This window comes from Zeus faber (genome assembly GCF_960531495.2).
Source record: "Zeus faber genome assembly, chromosome: 4".
Classification (NCBI taxonomy): Eukaryota; Metazoa; Chordata; class Actinopteri; order Zeiformes; family Zeidae; genus Zeus; species Zeus faber.
In genome coordinates, this window is record NC_137191.1 from 37433751 (window position 1) to 37452313 (window position 18563).

The following is an 18563-nucleotide window of genomic DNA, read 5'->3' on the forward strand; positions in this document are numbered from 1 at the left end:
TCTGGCAAAGTTCTAGCGTTGACCACCCAGTCACCTGGTCGTGTAGTGGTCCTTCAAGTTGGACTGGTAGCATTGCTTTGACCTGGGAATATAGATTTTAACACTTGGATGGGAGACATGCATTATTAACCATGACAGAGTACTTGGAATAAAAGAAAACTGGCGGTAGAAACGCCTCTTCCTGCATTGCTCAAAGCACAATCATTATGTTTACTGAATTCTCTGACTATCCCTCCTTTTTGACAAATGGTACTTACTATATGTCAAACAAGTAAAACAATGAAAAACTAGTGGGAGAGATACGGCAGATAGATGCAGTACAGTACATGCAGTACCAAGTGGCTCTACCACTACAATAATTCAGTGCAGGATGCCTTTGAGTAGAGGAAAAACAAGATTAGTGAGGAATCCTGTTTCCTCATTTGTGGAGGAGACAACCATCATTAGACAAGATCATGAAGATCATGAAGATCATGAAGGATCCTCATCACCCCAACAACGGACTGTTTCAGCTGCTGCGGTCAGGCAAGCGCCTCCGCAGTCACGCAGCGAGAACAGAGACTGAGACTGAGTTTCTTCCCTCAAGCCATTAGAACTGTCAACGCTGACCTCACCAGGGGTCCTAACTGAGCCATGCACTAGGCTCCACTACCTACTGTACTGTATGTAGCATACTGTACCGCATACTGTATCACTGTTCAGGGTTGTTCGTGATGCCGTATTGCTGCGCCGTACTGTTGTATACTGTGCTGTATTATCCCAAACACTTCCTCACACTATTCACATTCACATGCCACTTTAATTCACATGCCACTTTAAATGCACATATCTGTATATACATAGCCATATTCCTTCAACCTATTCCATTTTATTTCAATTTATTTTTTATTGTATTTTATTCTATATATTTTTTATCTTATTCTATAAGTATTCCACTTACTGTATTACGTTTTAGGAGTCAGTTAGTCGGTCTATTAGAAAGGAATTTTCTACTTTTTATTTTATTTTCTATTTTTTCCTAGGACATATTGTGTTGCATTACATTTCACTGCATATATGTATGGAAGTATGTATATGTATGTGACAAATAAAAAATCTTGAATCTTGAATCTTGAACAAGAGAAATATCAGATATGATGGCTTTGTTGGCTGCGTTGGCTCCAACATTTCCTATAGAGATGGGGTCAAGTACATTAATGTTAACAACACAAATAGGAAGATCAAAATGGGTGTGGGGGGGGGGGGGGGGGTGGTTATTACATCAAAACATTAAACGGATGTTCTGTATGTCTAATTAATCAGCTACACCGCACCATATCACAATTGCCTGTACATATTCATGCAACCAGATAAAACAAAAGACAGTTTACAAAAGATAGAAAAAAAACCCACAACCGGTTGTACAAAGATAGACAAACACTGTTTTATACAAAAAACAGATGATGGACAGACAAACAAAACGAAATGCCTCCTTTTTGTTGTACTCATGAGTTTAAATCATCGTAGTTTATTGTTGTGATCCAGCAAACTGAACATGGAGCCGGTGCAAAAGCTTGTTTGAAAAGCATCAAAAATGTTTGCCCGTCTAATGGCTGGGCAAACGCTGCCTCATTCCACGATCCGAAAACAACAATAACAACAACAGCCAAGAAAGGCCATGCCAGGGTACGACCCTGAGGAGAAAAAATAAAAACTAAATAAAATAAAAGTTATAAGGAAAAAAAGAAACTACGTGACCATCTTGTTCTAAGTATTTTAGGAAGTCCTGTGTATCCACCACACAAGCAGATCAATAAACCATCAAGATTCGAATTAATGTGCTACCATTAATAAACTCAAAATTAGTCAAAATAAATTTCCGTAATGTGGCAGAAGAAAAACACCACACCAGAGGCTCCACATAACTTCAACAATAAGTTAAACAACTAGAGAGGGCAAGGAACAAATGTGATTCACATACCAAAACATTTAAAGATTTTGCGTTCAATACTGTATTTCTAATTTTATATAATTTTTATTGATAAGCTTAAAGGTACAATTCATAACTACAAACAATAAGCCTGAAATCTCAGCAGTCATCAATCCAATAGAAACCTAACTGCCGTTGATCAATAACATTTGATCAACTATCCATTATCTCACGGTCAATTTACATTGCCCAACTCCTAAAAAGAAATCACATAATTATGTGTCTAGCATTGAACTGCTAGTCCCCTTTGGCCAGGGAATATTCAACTATAAGTCACATCCTTCTGCAGTCTGATTAGAGAAAATCGATAGGTTATTTGGCATTTGCAATCAAGTTAACACCTTTACTTAAAAAAAACCCCATACAGTATTATGATAATGATATAGCCACCATTCAAATTGAGACCATCTAAAACCTAGAAGGGCTATTATTAACATATTGGCAAATTAATGAAGCAATCACTTTCATCTATAATCTGTGGCTAGTTCTGTTTCTACTCAATAATTTAATTTACTAACTATTCAAACCTTTCCCTGAAATGTTGGAAAATTATTTAATTGAAATTCACCAATATTTTTACTAGAATGTCGTTTTTCTTAGAGAACATTTATTAATCTGTAAACTATCAGGTTAGACAGATTGATAAAACAATGGCTATGAACAGAAGCAGCCCCCATGGTAATCACACAGATATCCTTTCCAGCAGGACTTGGTCAGTCATTCCACAGCTCTCAGTTGGATCAGAAAAACATTCCGATTGCAGTCATTCAGTTTGATGTTTTGTCTGATGCAAAATCGGTCTCTTGCATGTTAAAGCATAATTTATCAGCCATTTTATTTTAGGCCTGCTATTTCCTCTTTATCTTAAGTTGTTAGCCAGTTCCTCTTGATTTAGTCTCATACTACAGTGATGACAAATTATGGCAGAGATTACTGGGCAGTGTGCTCTCAACTGCCCCCCCGTCTGCCCCCAATGCTCTCTCTCTTCCTTCTCCCTAGTGGATGTTTCACTAGTCTTGAGGTTGGTGACCAAAGCAAAAGACTCCACCTGCTCCCTGGACCCTTTGCCAACAGCGTTGGGGAAAGCCTGCCTTCCTACCCTGGAAAGGGCAGTGGCCGTCCAGGTCCATCAACATCTGTCCAACTATGAGCTCTATGAACCCCTGCAGTCAGCCTACAGAGCACACCACAGCACAGAGACCGCCCTAATCAAGATCACCAATGACCTTCTCCTTGCTGCAGACTCCGGTAACATCAGTATCCTCATCCTAGTGAACCTCTCCACTGCTTTTGACACAGTTTCCCACACAATCCTCCTCAAACTCCTATCCCACCTCCTTGGCATCACCGGTACAGCTCTCTCATGGTTTCAATCATATCTATCAAACAGAACTCAGTTTGTCAACATCAACTTCCACTGCTACGCTGATGATACACAGCCTTATCTCAGCACCTCACCATCCACTCTGCTCCCCCCACAGTCTCTGATTCAAGATTCAAGATTTTTATTTGTCACATACATATACATACTTTCATACATATTTGCAGTGAAATGTAATGCAACGCACCCGGTGATAGCACAAAATATGTCCTAGGAAAAAATATAAATTAAAAAATTCTTTCTAAAAGTCGACTGACTCCTAAAAAGTAATACAGTAAGTTGAATACTTATAGAATAAAATAAAAATATATAGAATAAAATACAATAAAAATAAAATGAAATAAAATGGAATAGATATAGGGAATATGCCTATGTATATACAGATATGTGCATTAAAGTGGCACGTGAATTAAAGTGGCATGTGAATGTGAATAGAGTGAGGTAGTGTTTGGGATAATACAGCACAGTATACAACAGTACGGCGCAGCAATACGGCATCACGAACAACCCTGAACAGTGACACAGTATGCGGTACAGTATGCCACATACAGTACAGTAGGTAGTGGAGCCTAGTGCATGGCTCAGTTAGGACCCCTGGTGAGGTCAGCGTTGACAGTTCTAATGGCTTGCGGGAAAAAACTCTGTCTCAGTCTCTCTGTTCTCGCTGTGTGACTGCGGAGGCGCTTGCCTGACCGCAGCAGCTGGAACAGTCCGTTGTTGGGGTGATGAGGATCCTTCATGATCCTACGGGCTCTGCTACTACACCTCCTGGTGTATAACTCCTGCAAGGGGGGGAGGGTAGTTCCAGTGGTACGTTCAGCTGAACGCACCACCCTCTGCAGGGCCCGCCTGTCCTGGGCAGTACAGTTCCCAAACCAGGCAGTGATGTTGCCTGTCAGGATGCTCTCCACTGCTCCAGAGTAGAAGGACTTGAGGATCCTCACCGAGACCCGGAATTTCCTCAGCTGCCTGAGGTGGTAGAGACGCTGCCTCGCCTTTCTCACCAGAGTGTCTGTGTGAACAGTCCATGTTAAGTCCTCTGTGATGTGGACTCCCAGATATCTGAAGCTGCTCACCCTGTCGACAGAAGTCCCATTAATCCACAAGGGCACGTGCGTCCTCGATTGTGATCCACGCGTAAAGTCCACAATCAGCTCCTTGGTTTTGCTGACGTTCAGGTGTAGGCTGTTGTCCTGGCACCAGAGTGACAGGTCAGCCACCTCCTCGCGGTAGGCCTTCTCATCGCAGTCGGTGATCAGGGCCACGACCACGGTGTCGTCAGCAAACTTGATGATGGTGTTGGAGCTGGACCTGGCCACACAGTCATGTGTGTACAGGGAGTACAGTAGGGGGCTGAGGACGCAGCCCTGGGGGGGATCCTGTATTCAGGGTGAGGGAGCTTGACATGTACTTCCCCACCCTGACCACCTGGGGGCGGGCTGTGAGGAAGTCCAGGATCCAGGCGCACAGCGGAGAATTCAGTCCGAGCTCCATCAGCTTGACAGCCAGTCTGGTGGGGACTATGGTGTTGAAAGCTGAACTATAATCGATGAACAGCATTCTCACATAGGCCCCCTTCTGGCCATCCAGGTGCGTGAGCGTGGTGTGCAGTACCTGGGAGACCGCGTCATCCGTGGATCTGTTTTGCCGGTACGCGAACTGCAACGGGTCCAAGGTGCGGGGAAGGGAGGCGCAGATGAAATCCTTAATCAGCCTCTCGAAACACTTCATGACCACCGAGGTGAGGGCCACCGGACGGTAGTCATTCAGGCAGGTTGGAGAGGCGATCTTCGGGACAGGAACGACGGTGGACCTCTTGAAGCAGGACGGGACCACTGATTCAGCCAGGGAGATGTTGAATATTGTAGTGAACACCGGAGCTAGCTGGTTAGCACAGGTCTTCAGTACTCGTCCAGATATGCCGTCTGGGCCCAGCTTTCCTGGTGTTCACCCGCATCAAAGCCCTCCTGACCTCGTGCACGGACACTGAGAGTGCGCGCTCATCCCCAGCGGTGTAACTCCAATTAGCCGGCGAGCTAGCGGTGTTGCTGCCAGACTCAAACCGCGCATAAAAGGAGTTCAGTTGGTTGGCTAGGGAGGCGTCCACACTCATGGCTGGGGGGGAGCTGCTCTTGTCATTTGTAATAGTCCGCAGCCCCTGCCCCAAGCGTCTTGTGTCCCCTGCTCCATCTGGTCAACTGCCTCCATGTCATAAAAACCTGGATGACAACAAACCTACTCCAACTCAACAGCAAAATGTCAGAGCTCATGGTTGTGGCCCCAAAGTCGCTGCTCCGGAAGGTTGGAGACTCCTCCTCGTCGGCGGTTGTTCCATTAAAACATCTCCCGAGGTCGGCAACCTGGGTGTTATCCTGGACTCCACCCTCTCAGATCCATCGCCAAGTCGCCTTCTATCACCTCAAAAACATCTCCCATCTCCGTCCCTCACTCTTCATCACCTCCCGGTTGGACGACTGTAACAGAGTCTTGTCCGGGGTTTCCAGCAAAGCCCTGGACAGGCTCCAGTATGTGCAGAACTCAGCTGCCAGGGTTCACCCACACCAAGCCCTGGCAGCACATCACCCCCACCCTCATCCACCTCCACTGGCTCCCTGTCAAGTTCCGCATCTCCTACAAACTCCTCCTCCTCACATACAAATCCCTTCATGCACTCGCCCCCCAATACCTGTCCGACCTCCTCTACCAGCACAAACATGGGTCTTCTGTCCATCCCCCGTACCAGATTATGAACGTTCAGGGACAGAGCTTTCAGCGTGGCAGCTCCCACCCTCTGGAACTCTCCCACCTGCCACGGCCCACCTGAGTGGTGTTTTCAGGGTCCTCTGACACAGAGACACGGACGGTGGGGTTGAAGAAACAACAGTTTATTGTTGAGATTTGGCTAGGTGGAACAAGCCCGTAGCAGACGGACACATGTAATGACAAGGGCTCCTCTCCTGTGTGTGTGGGGATGGGGGTATTACCTGTTGCTCAGTGGTTACTGACAAGCAACAGGTGAACAGCCACACTGATCCTGGGTCCAATCAACCAGTGCATTTGTCTTAAAATGCTACTTTTAAACGGTCTTCCTCCACTTTCAGTCTGCGTTTCTGAATCTGTGTACCCCACATACATCAAGCAATTCACATGTGCTTTATTCTCCCCACACCACAGAGTGCAGTGTTATAGTGGGCGACTAGGCTGTCCGGCAAGATGTCAAGGGCCATGTGGGTCGCAAGCAGATCCGATAGAGCTGGTGCACCCACTGACTTAATATTCCTGAAGGAGATCGTATGACCAGGGTACTGCATGGGCAGGGGGACAGGGACGCTGAAGAAGACGGTGTGATGGTCCGATACTGCCAGGTCCAGGCACTGCAGATGGGAGGGGGGGGGGGTACTGGTAGAGCAGACTAGGTCCAAAGTGTGAACTTTAACGTGGGTGGGGCCTTGGACATGCTGCATGATGTTAAAACGGTCCAACAGTGACAGGAATTCAGCAGCGAAACTGCAACTGGAGGAGTCCACGTGGATATTGAAGTCACCCAGCAGGAGGGTAGATGGAGACTTGGAGCACACAGAGGACAATAGCTCTGTAAGCTCAGACATGAATGTGGTGGAGGCCTTGGGGAGCGATATATGACGACAATCTGGAGTTAAGGAGACCCAGAGAGTGAAAATCAAATACACTCAAAAGATGTTATATTGAGTGGGTATTGGGTGTGGGGATTTCCTTGACCGGAATGTCAGCTCGGTGGATGACAGCCAGCCCGCTGCCATGGCCTACGGAGCGGGGTTTCCGAAGGTACACATATCCTGGGGGAGTGGCTTGGTTGAGGATTACAAAGTCCTGCCGATTTCGCATGTCTCAGTCAGACATAGAAAATCAAGTTCTCTGTCAGTGATATGTCATGGATAAGTAGTGCTTTATTATTTAAGGAACAGGTGTTGAGCAGCATTAAGGAAACTGTAGAGACTCAGGCAGGATGGGAGAAGTGATACTGTCAGCACAGACCAAGGGCTTCATACAGCTGGTGTGCACGTGATGTTTGTTGTGATAAGGTGGACGTGCAACACGGAACTGCGCTGAGAAGAACAATCTTTAATCGTCACACACACACACACACACACAGACGCTTTGGATGGTGGCCGGTTAGATGTCGTTTTATAACTACGCCCCTAGTTCTGTGATTCAAATGTTGTCCTGCGACTATGCCCCTAATTTTGTGTTTTGTCCCTCATTCAATAATACATGATGTGTGTTCATTTAAAAGATACTGTGAAGTCACAGTTTGGCACTTTCACAGTTTACAGTATTATTGTGCAAGATAGCTATATCAGAGCAGGCATGCACAGCTGGAGTTGTTTTTCACTACCATGAAGGTCTCTTTTACAGAGGAACAGAGAAGCACTGTCTGAAGTAGATCAGCAGTAACTGGAAAGAGAAAGGAGTGTTCTGGAGGTGTCAAAACTTCTGCACCTGGCTTTAATTAAGCAACCCAAAGTACTGGTGTGTGTGAACATCATATTGTCAAACACCTTAAATAAGATGCAAAAATTATAATTAAAGATATGTTGTGTGAGCATGATGACTAACACATCCTATATATACAGGGTAATTATGATTTGAATCAAATATTGTGTTCTGGGTGTGGTGTGGGTGTAAGTGCAGTGCAGGAGCAGCTGTTATTTCAGTCCCGGCGTAGGACTGTTCCAGGGGTGGGCGATCAGAAGGACAATGGCAATGGTGATGAGGAAGGTGATCATACAGACATGACTGAACTTCTGTTGGCTGGGCTTCATTGTTGGAGTCAGAGGTTACTGGCACTTGACTACCGTCGGTTGGGAGCGTGACTTCAATACACGTCCGATGACTCTCTGACATCACCGTCTATTTGGTCTGCTGGATGGTTGGGGACTTTCTTGCAATGAGATGTGTGCAACCATGTTGGTTGTTCTGCTATCTTAACATCTACTGTGTGGGTGAGGAGGATTTGGAACAGGCCCGGGAATCAGGCCGAGTTCCATCTCTTTCTCCAGAAGTCACAGATTTCTACCTGGCCAGGTGGTAGGAGGTCGTACCGGGTCCTTCAAGTGGGATGGTAGGTTTGCTTTGACCTGCTGTATGGACTTCAACACTTGGGTGGAAGACACACAGTTTGACAATGTGATGTAATCCATAACATTTCTTGTGGGTAATTAGTAACCCCACATGAAAAGAACATTACATGTTATACTTAACCAGCAGTCAAAGTCTAGTACATCAGTGAAACCAGCAGAGGGAGCCAAAGGCTAGTACATCAGGAAAACCAGCAGAGTGAGCCAAAGTCTAGTGCATCTTAGGACCAGGAGAGGGTGCCAAAGCCTTCCACAGACGGGAAGACTAAATGCAGCTGCATTTTTCAAGGTTGCATGCCCTTGTACGGCACAGCCGAGAGATGTAGTCAGCTGTCTCGTGATAAAGGGAAAGCTGGATGGAAAAGCACAGAAACGCCATCTTCCAAGAAAGGAGAGGACGTTCAGCTATGAAGGTTGCGATTGGCTGTCTGAAAAGTGACATCAGAACACATGATGACAAGACTACAACTGCGATTGGCTCAAACGGGATTTTTAGTAATTCATGACACCGAAAGGGGCAGAACATGTAAATGAGCAAGCTTCTCTACGTCTATTTGGCTCTCTGGTATACAAATAAACTTTTTTGCATCAGACTCTGTCTGTTCCACTGTTTTTTCTTCTAGGTTTTTGAGGCCAGAGAATATAGAAACCAGTGTTTTTCTTCTATGTTTTTGAAATCAGAATGAGGTAGAAAACGTCTTGCAGAGATCCTGATTCTTTTACTGGCCCAAGATCTGGACCTTTGTTTAACCATGACGCTTTGACAGAGGGAGACAGACCTAATCACATTGGTCTCCCTCTCATCACCTCATGCAGGGAGTGTCTCCTCACACCATGTAATCATCCTGGCATTCCCATCATTACTAGTGGCAGGTGTCAATTTTTTTGACACAGGAACATTTCATTCCATCTAGAAAACATGTAAATTATCACCAAACAATATTATTTAACCACAACAGGGGTACAGCTGGTAAAGTCCATCATGAGGTGTTTGAAGGGAGCACTTGGAGCAGGAGGGGAAGATCTGGCGGTCATAACACCTCTCCCTGCGTTGCTCTGAGCACAAATAACACATATTTTTTCAGAAATCTTCTGCAAATACTGGGAATCCTGTGATCCGGTCATCTTTACTTCCTTCTCTAACCACACCCCCTTTTGACACATGCTCCTTACCATCAGTCAAACCAGCAAAGAAATGAAAAAGCCGACAGGGGAGATGTTGTTTCCCATGCGGGCGATGCCAAATGCCTGTCACAATAACTGTAGGAGACATTTATTATATTTGTATTTGAATAATATAGTTCATATTATTATTTAGAATATTATTATTTCTATACATCATTAATTGTTTTGCATCTGTATCATTGTTTCTATATAATTAATCATTATTTATGATAGGCAGTTGGTGCTATAGTCAGTAATTGTAAAATTATTAAGTTCTGGGATAATCAGGTGTGTGTGTGCATGAGGTTCGTGGGGGGGGGGGGGGGGTTAAGGAGAGAGAGGCATTGGGCAAGGAGCAAGGACTGCTGATAAATAATAATGATAATTATTATAATTATAAACTATTTAGCACTTTCAAAACAGTTACAAAGTGCAGAGGTTTAAACTCCAGGCCCCAGCCTGCCAGGACACCACCTACCCCTGTGTGTGTGTGTTAAAGTGCCTCTATTTTCCTTTGATCTTCAGGTTCAGGGCGAACATGAAGCGATATGTGCTGTACCTGCTTATTTGACGCTGCTTGACCTGATGTACCTGCCAAACTGGCCCCTGTCAGTTGCCATAGTGGCATCTTCAGTAGCACCCAATGCACTGTCACACCATGACAGATGATTATAACCACATCATGGTGGTTTCATGAGACACTGACTAGAAGGGCTAGATTTTGTATGTACAATAAAGACGTAACAATAAAGCAAACCATGAAATTCACCTAAAGATAAACAATGAACAGCAAAGATTGATAGTGAAAAAATAAACCTAAAGATTAGCATTAAATATGAACTTATAAATTATAAAAACACGAAAATAACCCAAAGGTTTACACCCTAACCCCAGGCAGTAAACAAGAGAAAATTTGGCATTGTTCTGTAACCTAGAAATCGTACACAATGACCTAAAAATGAACAACAAACAGTTAACCAGAAAAATAAACCTAAAGTGGGCAGTTCACAATAAGAACATTTCATTGACCTTGATCTTTTATATTTCTTAATTTTACATGAACAAGCAAGCAAACAACACATTTCATTCAGCATTACCCCTGACCATTGACCCCTGACTTCCTTTAAAATAATCTACTGTTCCTGCTTTTGCTGTATCTTGTATGGTCACAATAAGCCTTAATTCAAAGTGTTCTCTCTTCTTCCAATCCAATTCAATTCAAATTTGCTTTATTGGCATGGCAATTCTGACATTAAGTAAATTATGAAATGAATCAATAAATTAAAAAAACGGCGACTCATAGGTAGAATATTTGATGTGAAAACCATGGCCCTTACAAAATGGCCGTATGTTGTAATCGTCTTATTGTCTGTGTTGAGATGTGCTTGTGTTCAACCCGCTAGGCAGCTTTACTACTTGAACTTGAATTACCTAACCTCTGGCCTTGTGTATATACAGTTTGTAAAGTGAAGAAAAGCACCGGGCCAGTCAGATCAGATACGCAATTTGTCAAAGCTCCAAAACGTCAACTTTAAGCACTCTTCACCTATGACCTGAATTCACGCACCCCATTCCAAAGGACTCCACCCTCAACCAAACAGGTTAGGGTGGGGTCAGGATGTGTTATAAAAAAGGGTTTTCGTCCTTCCATGACTGTATCTCCACCTGCTGCATCCGTGCCTCCCTGCCTCCAGTTTCCTTCATCCACACCGTTTGGACAAGCCACCTTCAACTGCCAGCAACCATGGCAGGAATAAAGTCTATTATCCTTAAGAAGATTTTTGATGCCGCCGCCAGTCTGGATGGAGACAGCGCAACCATAAGCAAGGCTGAGCTGAAGACCCTTCTGGGAAAGTGGATGACTCAGAATAATGTACCGGTAGGTTTATTTCATCCCACCATGAAATGTGATTTCGCTGAAAGAGATCAGTGTTGCTGTTTGGTTGAAAATATGCTACTACTACTACTACTACTACTACGAGTAATCATCATATTTATTTCCTCCCTGTAGGAGAAAAAGAGAGACGAAATTCTGGAGAAGGCTCTGATAGGACTGGACACAGACTCCAAAATGACCTTCGCTGAGTTTACCGACTTTGCAGAGTCACTCGCTCCGCAGATGAAGGGACAATGTGTTTGCTGACCACACCCTCATACAAGCTCATCCATGTTAGTCGACTGAGTAAATGGAACATATAAAACAAAATAAAGAATTTCCCTCAACGAACTGCTCTGGCATTTAATGTGAAGTGTTGTGTTAAGTCCAAGTGCCTTGTCTGTTCAAGTGACTTCTCCTTTAGAATATGTAAATATGCAAAGGAAACGGTAGATATATCCCATATATGTGTATGTTTTCGGATCATTTCAACACAGAGAGCCAAACAAACTAATGGAACACCTTTACTCTGGCTACAGCAAGCACCATTCTGTTCAAGATGTGCAATGCAATTGAAGTTGAAGAGGCAAAATTCTATTCAAGAAGAAGAAGAATCTTTAATTATCACACAACACACCACACTAAAACACACACTCACACTCACACACATGCACATGCTTTGGATGGTGGCCAGTGAAATGAGGCCTCTGCATTTAACCATCCTGACTTGTGCTTCCTCCGGGGGGACAGCCAGGAGCAGTGGGCAGCATTCGTCGACGCGCCCGGGGACCTAGGGACGAGTGTCCATCGCTGGTCAAATGATGTTTGTTGTGCATGTTTTGGGTGGGGGTCCTTACTCACATTAGGTGGAGGAAACTTCATGTGAGCAAGGGGAGAACACGCAAACTCCACATAGAAAGGCTCCTATATGGGAGATACCCACCGAGCACGGTGCCAACAGCGCCGAAGTGCAGTTCCAGACAATTATTAGTACCTGGGAAAGTCATACATTTGATGTAGCTGAAGGAACGCAAGTTGTTATTAGTCAGTTCATTTAAGTTTAATTTAAGTCTTTTTGCTGCTTTCCTAAAGTTCCTTCTATGCTTACTTAAGTTCACTACAAATACTCCTCTCAATCTTTGGATGTTTTCATGTTCAGCTGTGCCTATCTGTCTGGATGTTATTTAATCACTCAGACTCTTACAACGCCCCCACTACTTACACAGAGCATCCCGTCTGTGCGGCCCTCCAAGGATATGCCTCCCCAGACCATCACTGACCCACCGCCGTTGGAGGACAACAACCCAGCAGCAGGACCGCTATCTGCTCCTTTGTGCAAGGAGGAACAGGAGGAGCACTGCCAGAGCCCTACAAGATGACCTCTAGCAGGGCACTTATGTGCATGTTTCTGCTCAAACTGTCAGAAACAGACTCCATTAGGGTGGTATGAGGGCCCGACGTCCACAAGTGGGGCCTGTGCCCAAAGCCCAACACCGTGCAACCCGATTGGCATTTGCCAGAGAACACAAGGACTGGCAGATTCGCCATTGGTGCCCTGTGCTCTTCACGGATGAAAGCAGGTTCACACTGAGCACATGTGATAGACGTGACAGAGTCTGGAGACGCCGTGGAGAACGTTCTGCTGCCTGCAACATCCTCCAGCATGACCAACTTGGCGGTGGGTCAGTGATGGTCTGGGGAGGCATATCCTTGGAGGGACGCACAGACAGGATGCTCTGTGTAAGTAGCTGGGGCGTTATAAGAGTCTGAGTGATTTACTAACATCCAGACAGATAGGCGCAGCTGAACATGAAAACATCCAAAGATCGAGAGGAGTATTTGTAGTGAACTTAAGTAAGCATAGAAGGAACTTTAGGAAAGCAGCAAAAAGACTTAAATTAAACTTAAATGAACCGACTAAGAAGCAGCGACATAAACGCCAGCGTCCTCTCAGACCGGAAGGTGTTGTGCTTTTACTCCACACAAACACAACAAGATTCAAGATTCAAGCATCCTGACTTGTGCAACATTGTTGTGCTTTCGGATATCTTAAAATGTTAGGGTCCCCCCTGCTAGCCTCAATGGCGTCATTATGCAACAACTTGCGTTCCTTCAGCTACATCAAACGTATGACTTTCCCAGGTACTAATAATTGTCTGGAACTGCACTTTGGCGCTGTTGGCACCGTGCTCCGGTGGGTTATCTCCCAAATAGGAGCCTTTCTGTGTGGAGTTTGCGTGTTCTCCCCGTGCTCACATGGGGTTTCCTCCACCTAACGTGAGTAAGGACCCCCACCCAAAACATGCACAACACATCATTTGACCAGCGATGGACACTCATCACCAGGTACCCTGGCGCGTCGACGAATGCTGCCCACTGCTCCTGGCTGTCCCCCCGGAGGAAGCACAAGTCAGGATGGTTAAATGCAGAGGCCTCATTTCACTGGCCACCATCCAAAGCATGTGCATGTGTGTGAGTGTGAGTGTGTGTTTTAGTGTGGTGTGTTGTGTGATAATTAAAGATTCTTCTTCTTCTTGAATAGAATTTTGCCTCTTCAACTTCAATTGCATTGCACATCTTGAACAGAATGGTGCTTGCTGTAGCCAGAGTAAAGGTGTTCCATTAGTTTGTTTGGCTCTCTGTGTTGAAATGATCCGAAAACATACACATATATGGGATATATCTACCGTTTCCTTTGCATATTTACATATTCTAAAGGAGAAGTCACTTGAACAGACAAGGCACTTGGACTTAACACAACACTTCACATTAAATGCCAGAGCAGTTCGTTGAGGGAAATTCTTTATTTTGTTTTATATGTTCCATTTACTCAGTCGACTAACATGGATGAGCTTGTATGAGGGTGTGGTCAGCAAACACATTGTCCCTTCATCTGCGGAGCGAGTGACTCTGCAAAGTCGGTAAACTCAGCGAAGGTCATTTTGGAGTCTGTGTCCAGTCCTATCAGAGCCTTCTCCAGAATTTCGTCTCTCTTTTTCTCCTACAGGGAGGAAATAAATATGATGATTACTCGTAGTAGTAGTAGTAGTAGTAGTAGCATATTTTCAACCAAACAGCAACACTGATCTCTTTCAGCGAAATCACATTTCATGGTGGGATGAAATAAACCTACCGGTACATTATTCTGAGTCATCCACTTTCCCAGAAGGGTCTTCAGCTCAGCCTTGCTTATGGTTGCGCTGTCTCCATCCAGACTGGCGGCGGCATCAAAAATCTTCTTAAGGATAATAGACTTTATTCCTGCCATGGTTGCTGGCAGTTGAAGGTGGCTTGTCCAAACGGTGTGGATGAAGGAAACTGGAGGCAGGGAGGCACGGATGCAGCAGGTGGAGATACAGTCATGGAAGGACGAAAACCCTTTTTTATAACACATCCTGACCCCACCCTAACCTGTTTGGTTGAGGGTGGAGTCCTTTGGAATGGGGTGCGTGAATTCAGGTCATAGGGGAAGAGTGCTTAAAGTTGACGTTTTGGAGCTTTGACAAATTGCGTATCTGATCTGACTGGCCCGGTGCTTTTCTTCACTTTACAAACTGTATATACACAAGGCCAGAGGTTAGGTAATTCAAGTTCAAGTAGTAAAGCTGCCTAGCGGGTTGAACACAAGCACATCTCAACACAGACAATAAGACGATTACAACATACGGCCATTTTGTAAGGGCCATGGTTTTCACATCAAATATTCTACCTATGAGTCGCCGTTTTTTTAATTTATTGATTCATTTCATAATTTACTTAATGTCAGAATTGCCATGCCAATAAAGCAAATTTGAATTGAATTGGATTGGAAGAAGAGAGAACACTTTGAATTAAGGCTTATTGTGACCATACAAGATACAGCAAAAGCAGGAACAGTAGATTATTTTAAAGGAAGTCAGGGGTCAATGGTCAGGGGTAATGCTGAATGAAATGTGTTGTTTGCTTGCTTGTTCATGTAAAATTAAGAAATATAAAAGATCAAGGTCAATGAAATGTTCTTATTGTGAACTGCCCACTTTAGGTTTATTTTTCTGGTTAACTGTTTGTTGTTCATTTTTAGGTCATTGTGTACGATTTCTAGGTTACAGAACAATGCCAAATTTTCTCTTGTTTACTGCCTGGGGTTAGGGTGTAAACCTTTGGGTTATTTTCGTGTTTTTATAATTTATAAGTTCATATTTAATGCTAATCTTTAGGTTTATTTTTTCACTATCAATCTTTGCTGTTCATTGTTTATCTTTAGGTGAATTTCATGGTTTGCTTTATTGTTACGTCTTTATTGTACATACAAAATCTAGCCCTTCTAGTCAGTGTCTCATGAAACCACCATGATGTGGTTATAATCATCTGTCATGGTGTGACAGTGCATTGGGTGCTACTGAAGATGCCACTATGGCAACTGACAGGGGCCAGTTTGGCAGGTACATCAGGTCAAGCAGCGTCAAATAAGCAGGTACAGCACATATCGCTTCATGTTCGCCCTGAACCTGAAGATCAAAGGAAAATAGAGGCACTTTAACACACACACACAGGGGTAGGTGGTGTCCTGGCAGGCTGGGGCCTGGAGTTTAAACCTCTGCACTTTGTAACTGTTTTGAAAGTGCTAAATAGTTTATAATTATAATAATTATCATTATTATTTATCAGCAGTCCTTGCTCCTTGCCCAATGCCTCTCTCTCCTTAACCCCCCCCCCCCCCCCACGAACCTCATGCACACACACACCTGATTATCCCAGAACTTAATAATTTTACAATTACTGACTATAGCACCAACTGCCTATCATAAATAATGATTAATTATATAGAAACAATGATACAGATGCAAAACAATTAATGATGTATAGAAATAATAATATTCTAAATAATAATATGAACTATATTATTCAAATACAAATATAATAAATGTCTCCTACAGTTATTGTGACAGGCATTTGGCATCGCCCGCATGGGAAACAACATCTCCCCTGTCGGCTTTTTCATTTCTTTGCTGGTTTGACTGATGGTAAGGAGCATGTGTCAAAAGGGGGTGTGGTTAGAGAAGGAAGTAAAGATGACCGGATCACAGGATTCCCAGTATTTGCAGAAGATTTCTGAAAAAATATGTGTTATTTGTGCTCAGAGCAACGCAGGGAGAGGTGTTATGACCGCCAGATCTTCCCCTCCTGCTCCAAGTGCTCCCTTCAAACACCTCATGATGGACTTTACCAGCTGTACCCCTGTTGTGGTTAAATAATATTGTTTGGTGATAATTTACATGTTTTCTAGATGGAATGAAATGTTCCTGTGTCAAAGAAATGATGCCCGTTCCGTGGCAAAATCACTACTGAGGGAAATCATTCCGCACTGGGGGATCCCAATGAAGGTGAGCTGGGATAATGGTTCTCACTTTAGAAGCCAAGTGCTGAAGGAACTATCTGCTTATCCGGGGATCCAGGTCAGGTTTCATTGCTCTTATAAGCCACAAAGCGGTGGCGCTGTGGAAAGAGCAAATCGAAAGATAAAAAATAAACTAGCTAAAACTATGACCAGGATTCCCAGTATTTGCAGAATGCCAGGATGATTACATGGTGTGAGGAGACACTCCCTGCATGAGGTGATGAGAGGGAGACCACTGTGATTAGGTGTGTCTCCCTCTGTCAAAGCGTCATGGTTAAACAAAGGTCCAGATCTTGGGCCAGTAAAAGAATCAGGATCTCTGCAAGACGTTTTCTACCTCATTCTGATTTCAAAAACATAGAAGAAAAACACTGGTTTCTATATTCTCTGGCCTCAAAAACCTAGAAGAAAAAACAGTGGAACAGACAGAGTCTGATGCAAAAAAGTTTATTTGTATACCAGAGAGCCAAATAGACGTAGAGAAGCTTGCTCATTTACATGTTCTGCCCCTTTCGGTGTCATGAATTACTAAAAATCCCGTTTGAGCCAATCGCAGTTGTAGTCTTGTCATCATGTGTTCTGATGTCACTTTTCAGACAGCCAATCGCAACCTTCATAGCTGAACGTCCTCTCCTTTCTTGGAAGATGGCGTTTCTGTGCTTTTCCATCCAGCTTTCCCTTTATCACGAGACAGCTGACTACATCTCTCGGCTGTGCCGTACAAGGGCATGCAACCTTGAAAAATGCAGCTGCATTTAGTCTTCCCGTCTGTGGAAGGCTTTGGCACCCTCTCCTGGTCCTAAGATGCACTAGACTTTGGCTCACTCTGCTGGTTTTCCTGATGTACTAGCCTTTGGCTCCCTCTGCTGGTTTCACTGATGTACTAGACTTTGACTGCTGGTTAAGTATAACATGTAATGTTCTTTTCATGTGGGGTTACTAATTACCCACAAGAAATGTTATGGATTACATCACATTGTCAAACTGTGTGTCTTCCACCCAAGTGTTGAAGTCCATACAGCAGGTCAAAGCAAACCTACCATCCCACTTGAAGGACCCGGTACGACCTCCTACCACCTGGCCAGGTAGAAATCTGTGACTTCTGGAGGAAGAGATGGACCTCGGCCTGATTCCAGGGCCTGTTCCAAATCCTCCTCACCCACACAGTAGATGTTAAGATAGCAGAACAACCAACGTGGTTGCACACATCTCATTGCAAGAGAATTCCCGACCATCCAGCAGACAAAATAGACGGTGATGTCAGAGAGTCATCGGACGTGTATTGAAGTCACGCTCCCAACCGACGGTAGTCAAGTGCCAGTAACCTCTGACTCCAACAATGAAGCCCAGCCAACAGAAGTTCAGTCATGTCTGTATGATCACCTTCCTCATCACCATTGCCATTGTCCTTCTGATCGCCCACCCCTGGAACAGTCCTACGCCGGGACTGAAATAACAGCTGCTCCTGCACTGCACTTACACCCACACCACACCCAGAACACAATATTTGATTCAAATCATAATTACCCTGTATAAATAGGATGTGTTAGTCATCATGCTCACACAACATATCTTTAATTATAATTTTTGCATCTTATTTAAGGTGTTTGACAATATGATGTTCACACACACCAGTACTTTGGGTTGCTTAAGTAAAGCCAGGTGCAGAAGTTTTGAGA

The 18563-nt window shown here is 44.2% G+C and overlaps 1 protein-coding gene and 2 long non-coding RNA genes across 3 annotated transcripts in view; 2 read left to right on the top strand and 1 right to left on the bottom strand.

The window, feature by feature from the left end:
• LOC307228763 (uncharacterized protein) overlaps window positions 1-18563 on the top strand; it is a 42568-nt gene that overhangs the window by 12085 nt on the left and 11920 nt on the right. The window contains exon 3 of the mRNA XM_079998548.1: window positions 2969-3217. Within this exon, the coding sequence (XP_079854674.1) occupies window positions 2969-3217 (249 nt within the window). The remainder of the gene's footprint in view (window positions 1-2968; window positions 3218-18563) is intronic.
• On the top strand, window positions 11305-11858 carry LOC307228767. Its single transcript, XR_013844092.1, has 2 exons — window positions 11305-11510; window positions 11643-11858. It is a non-coding gene; the product is annotated as an uncharacterized lncRNA (long non-coding RNA).
• LOC307229861 lies at window positions 14293-14846 on the bottom strand. Its single transcript, XR_013844145.1, has 2 exons — window positions 14641-14846; window positions 14293-14508 (listed from the first exon to the last, which is right to left on the bottom strand). It is a non-coding gene; the product is annotated as an uncharacterized lncRNA (long non-coding RNA).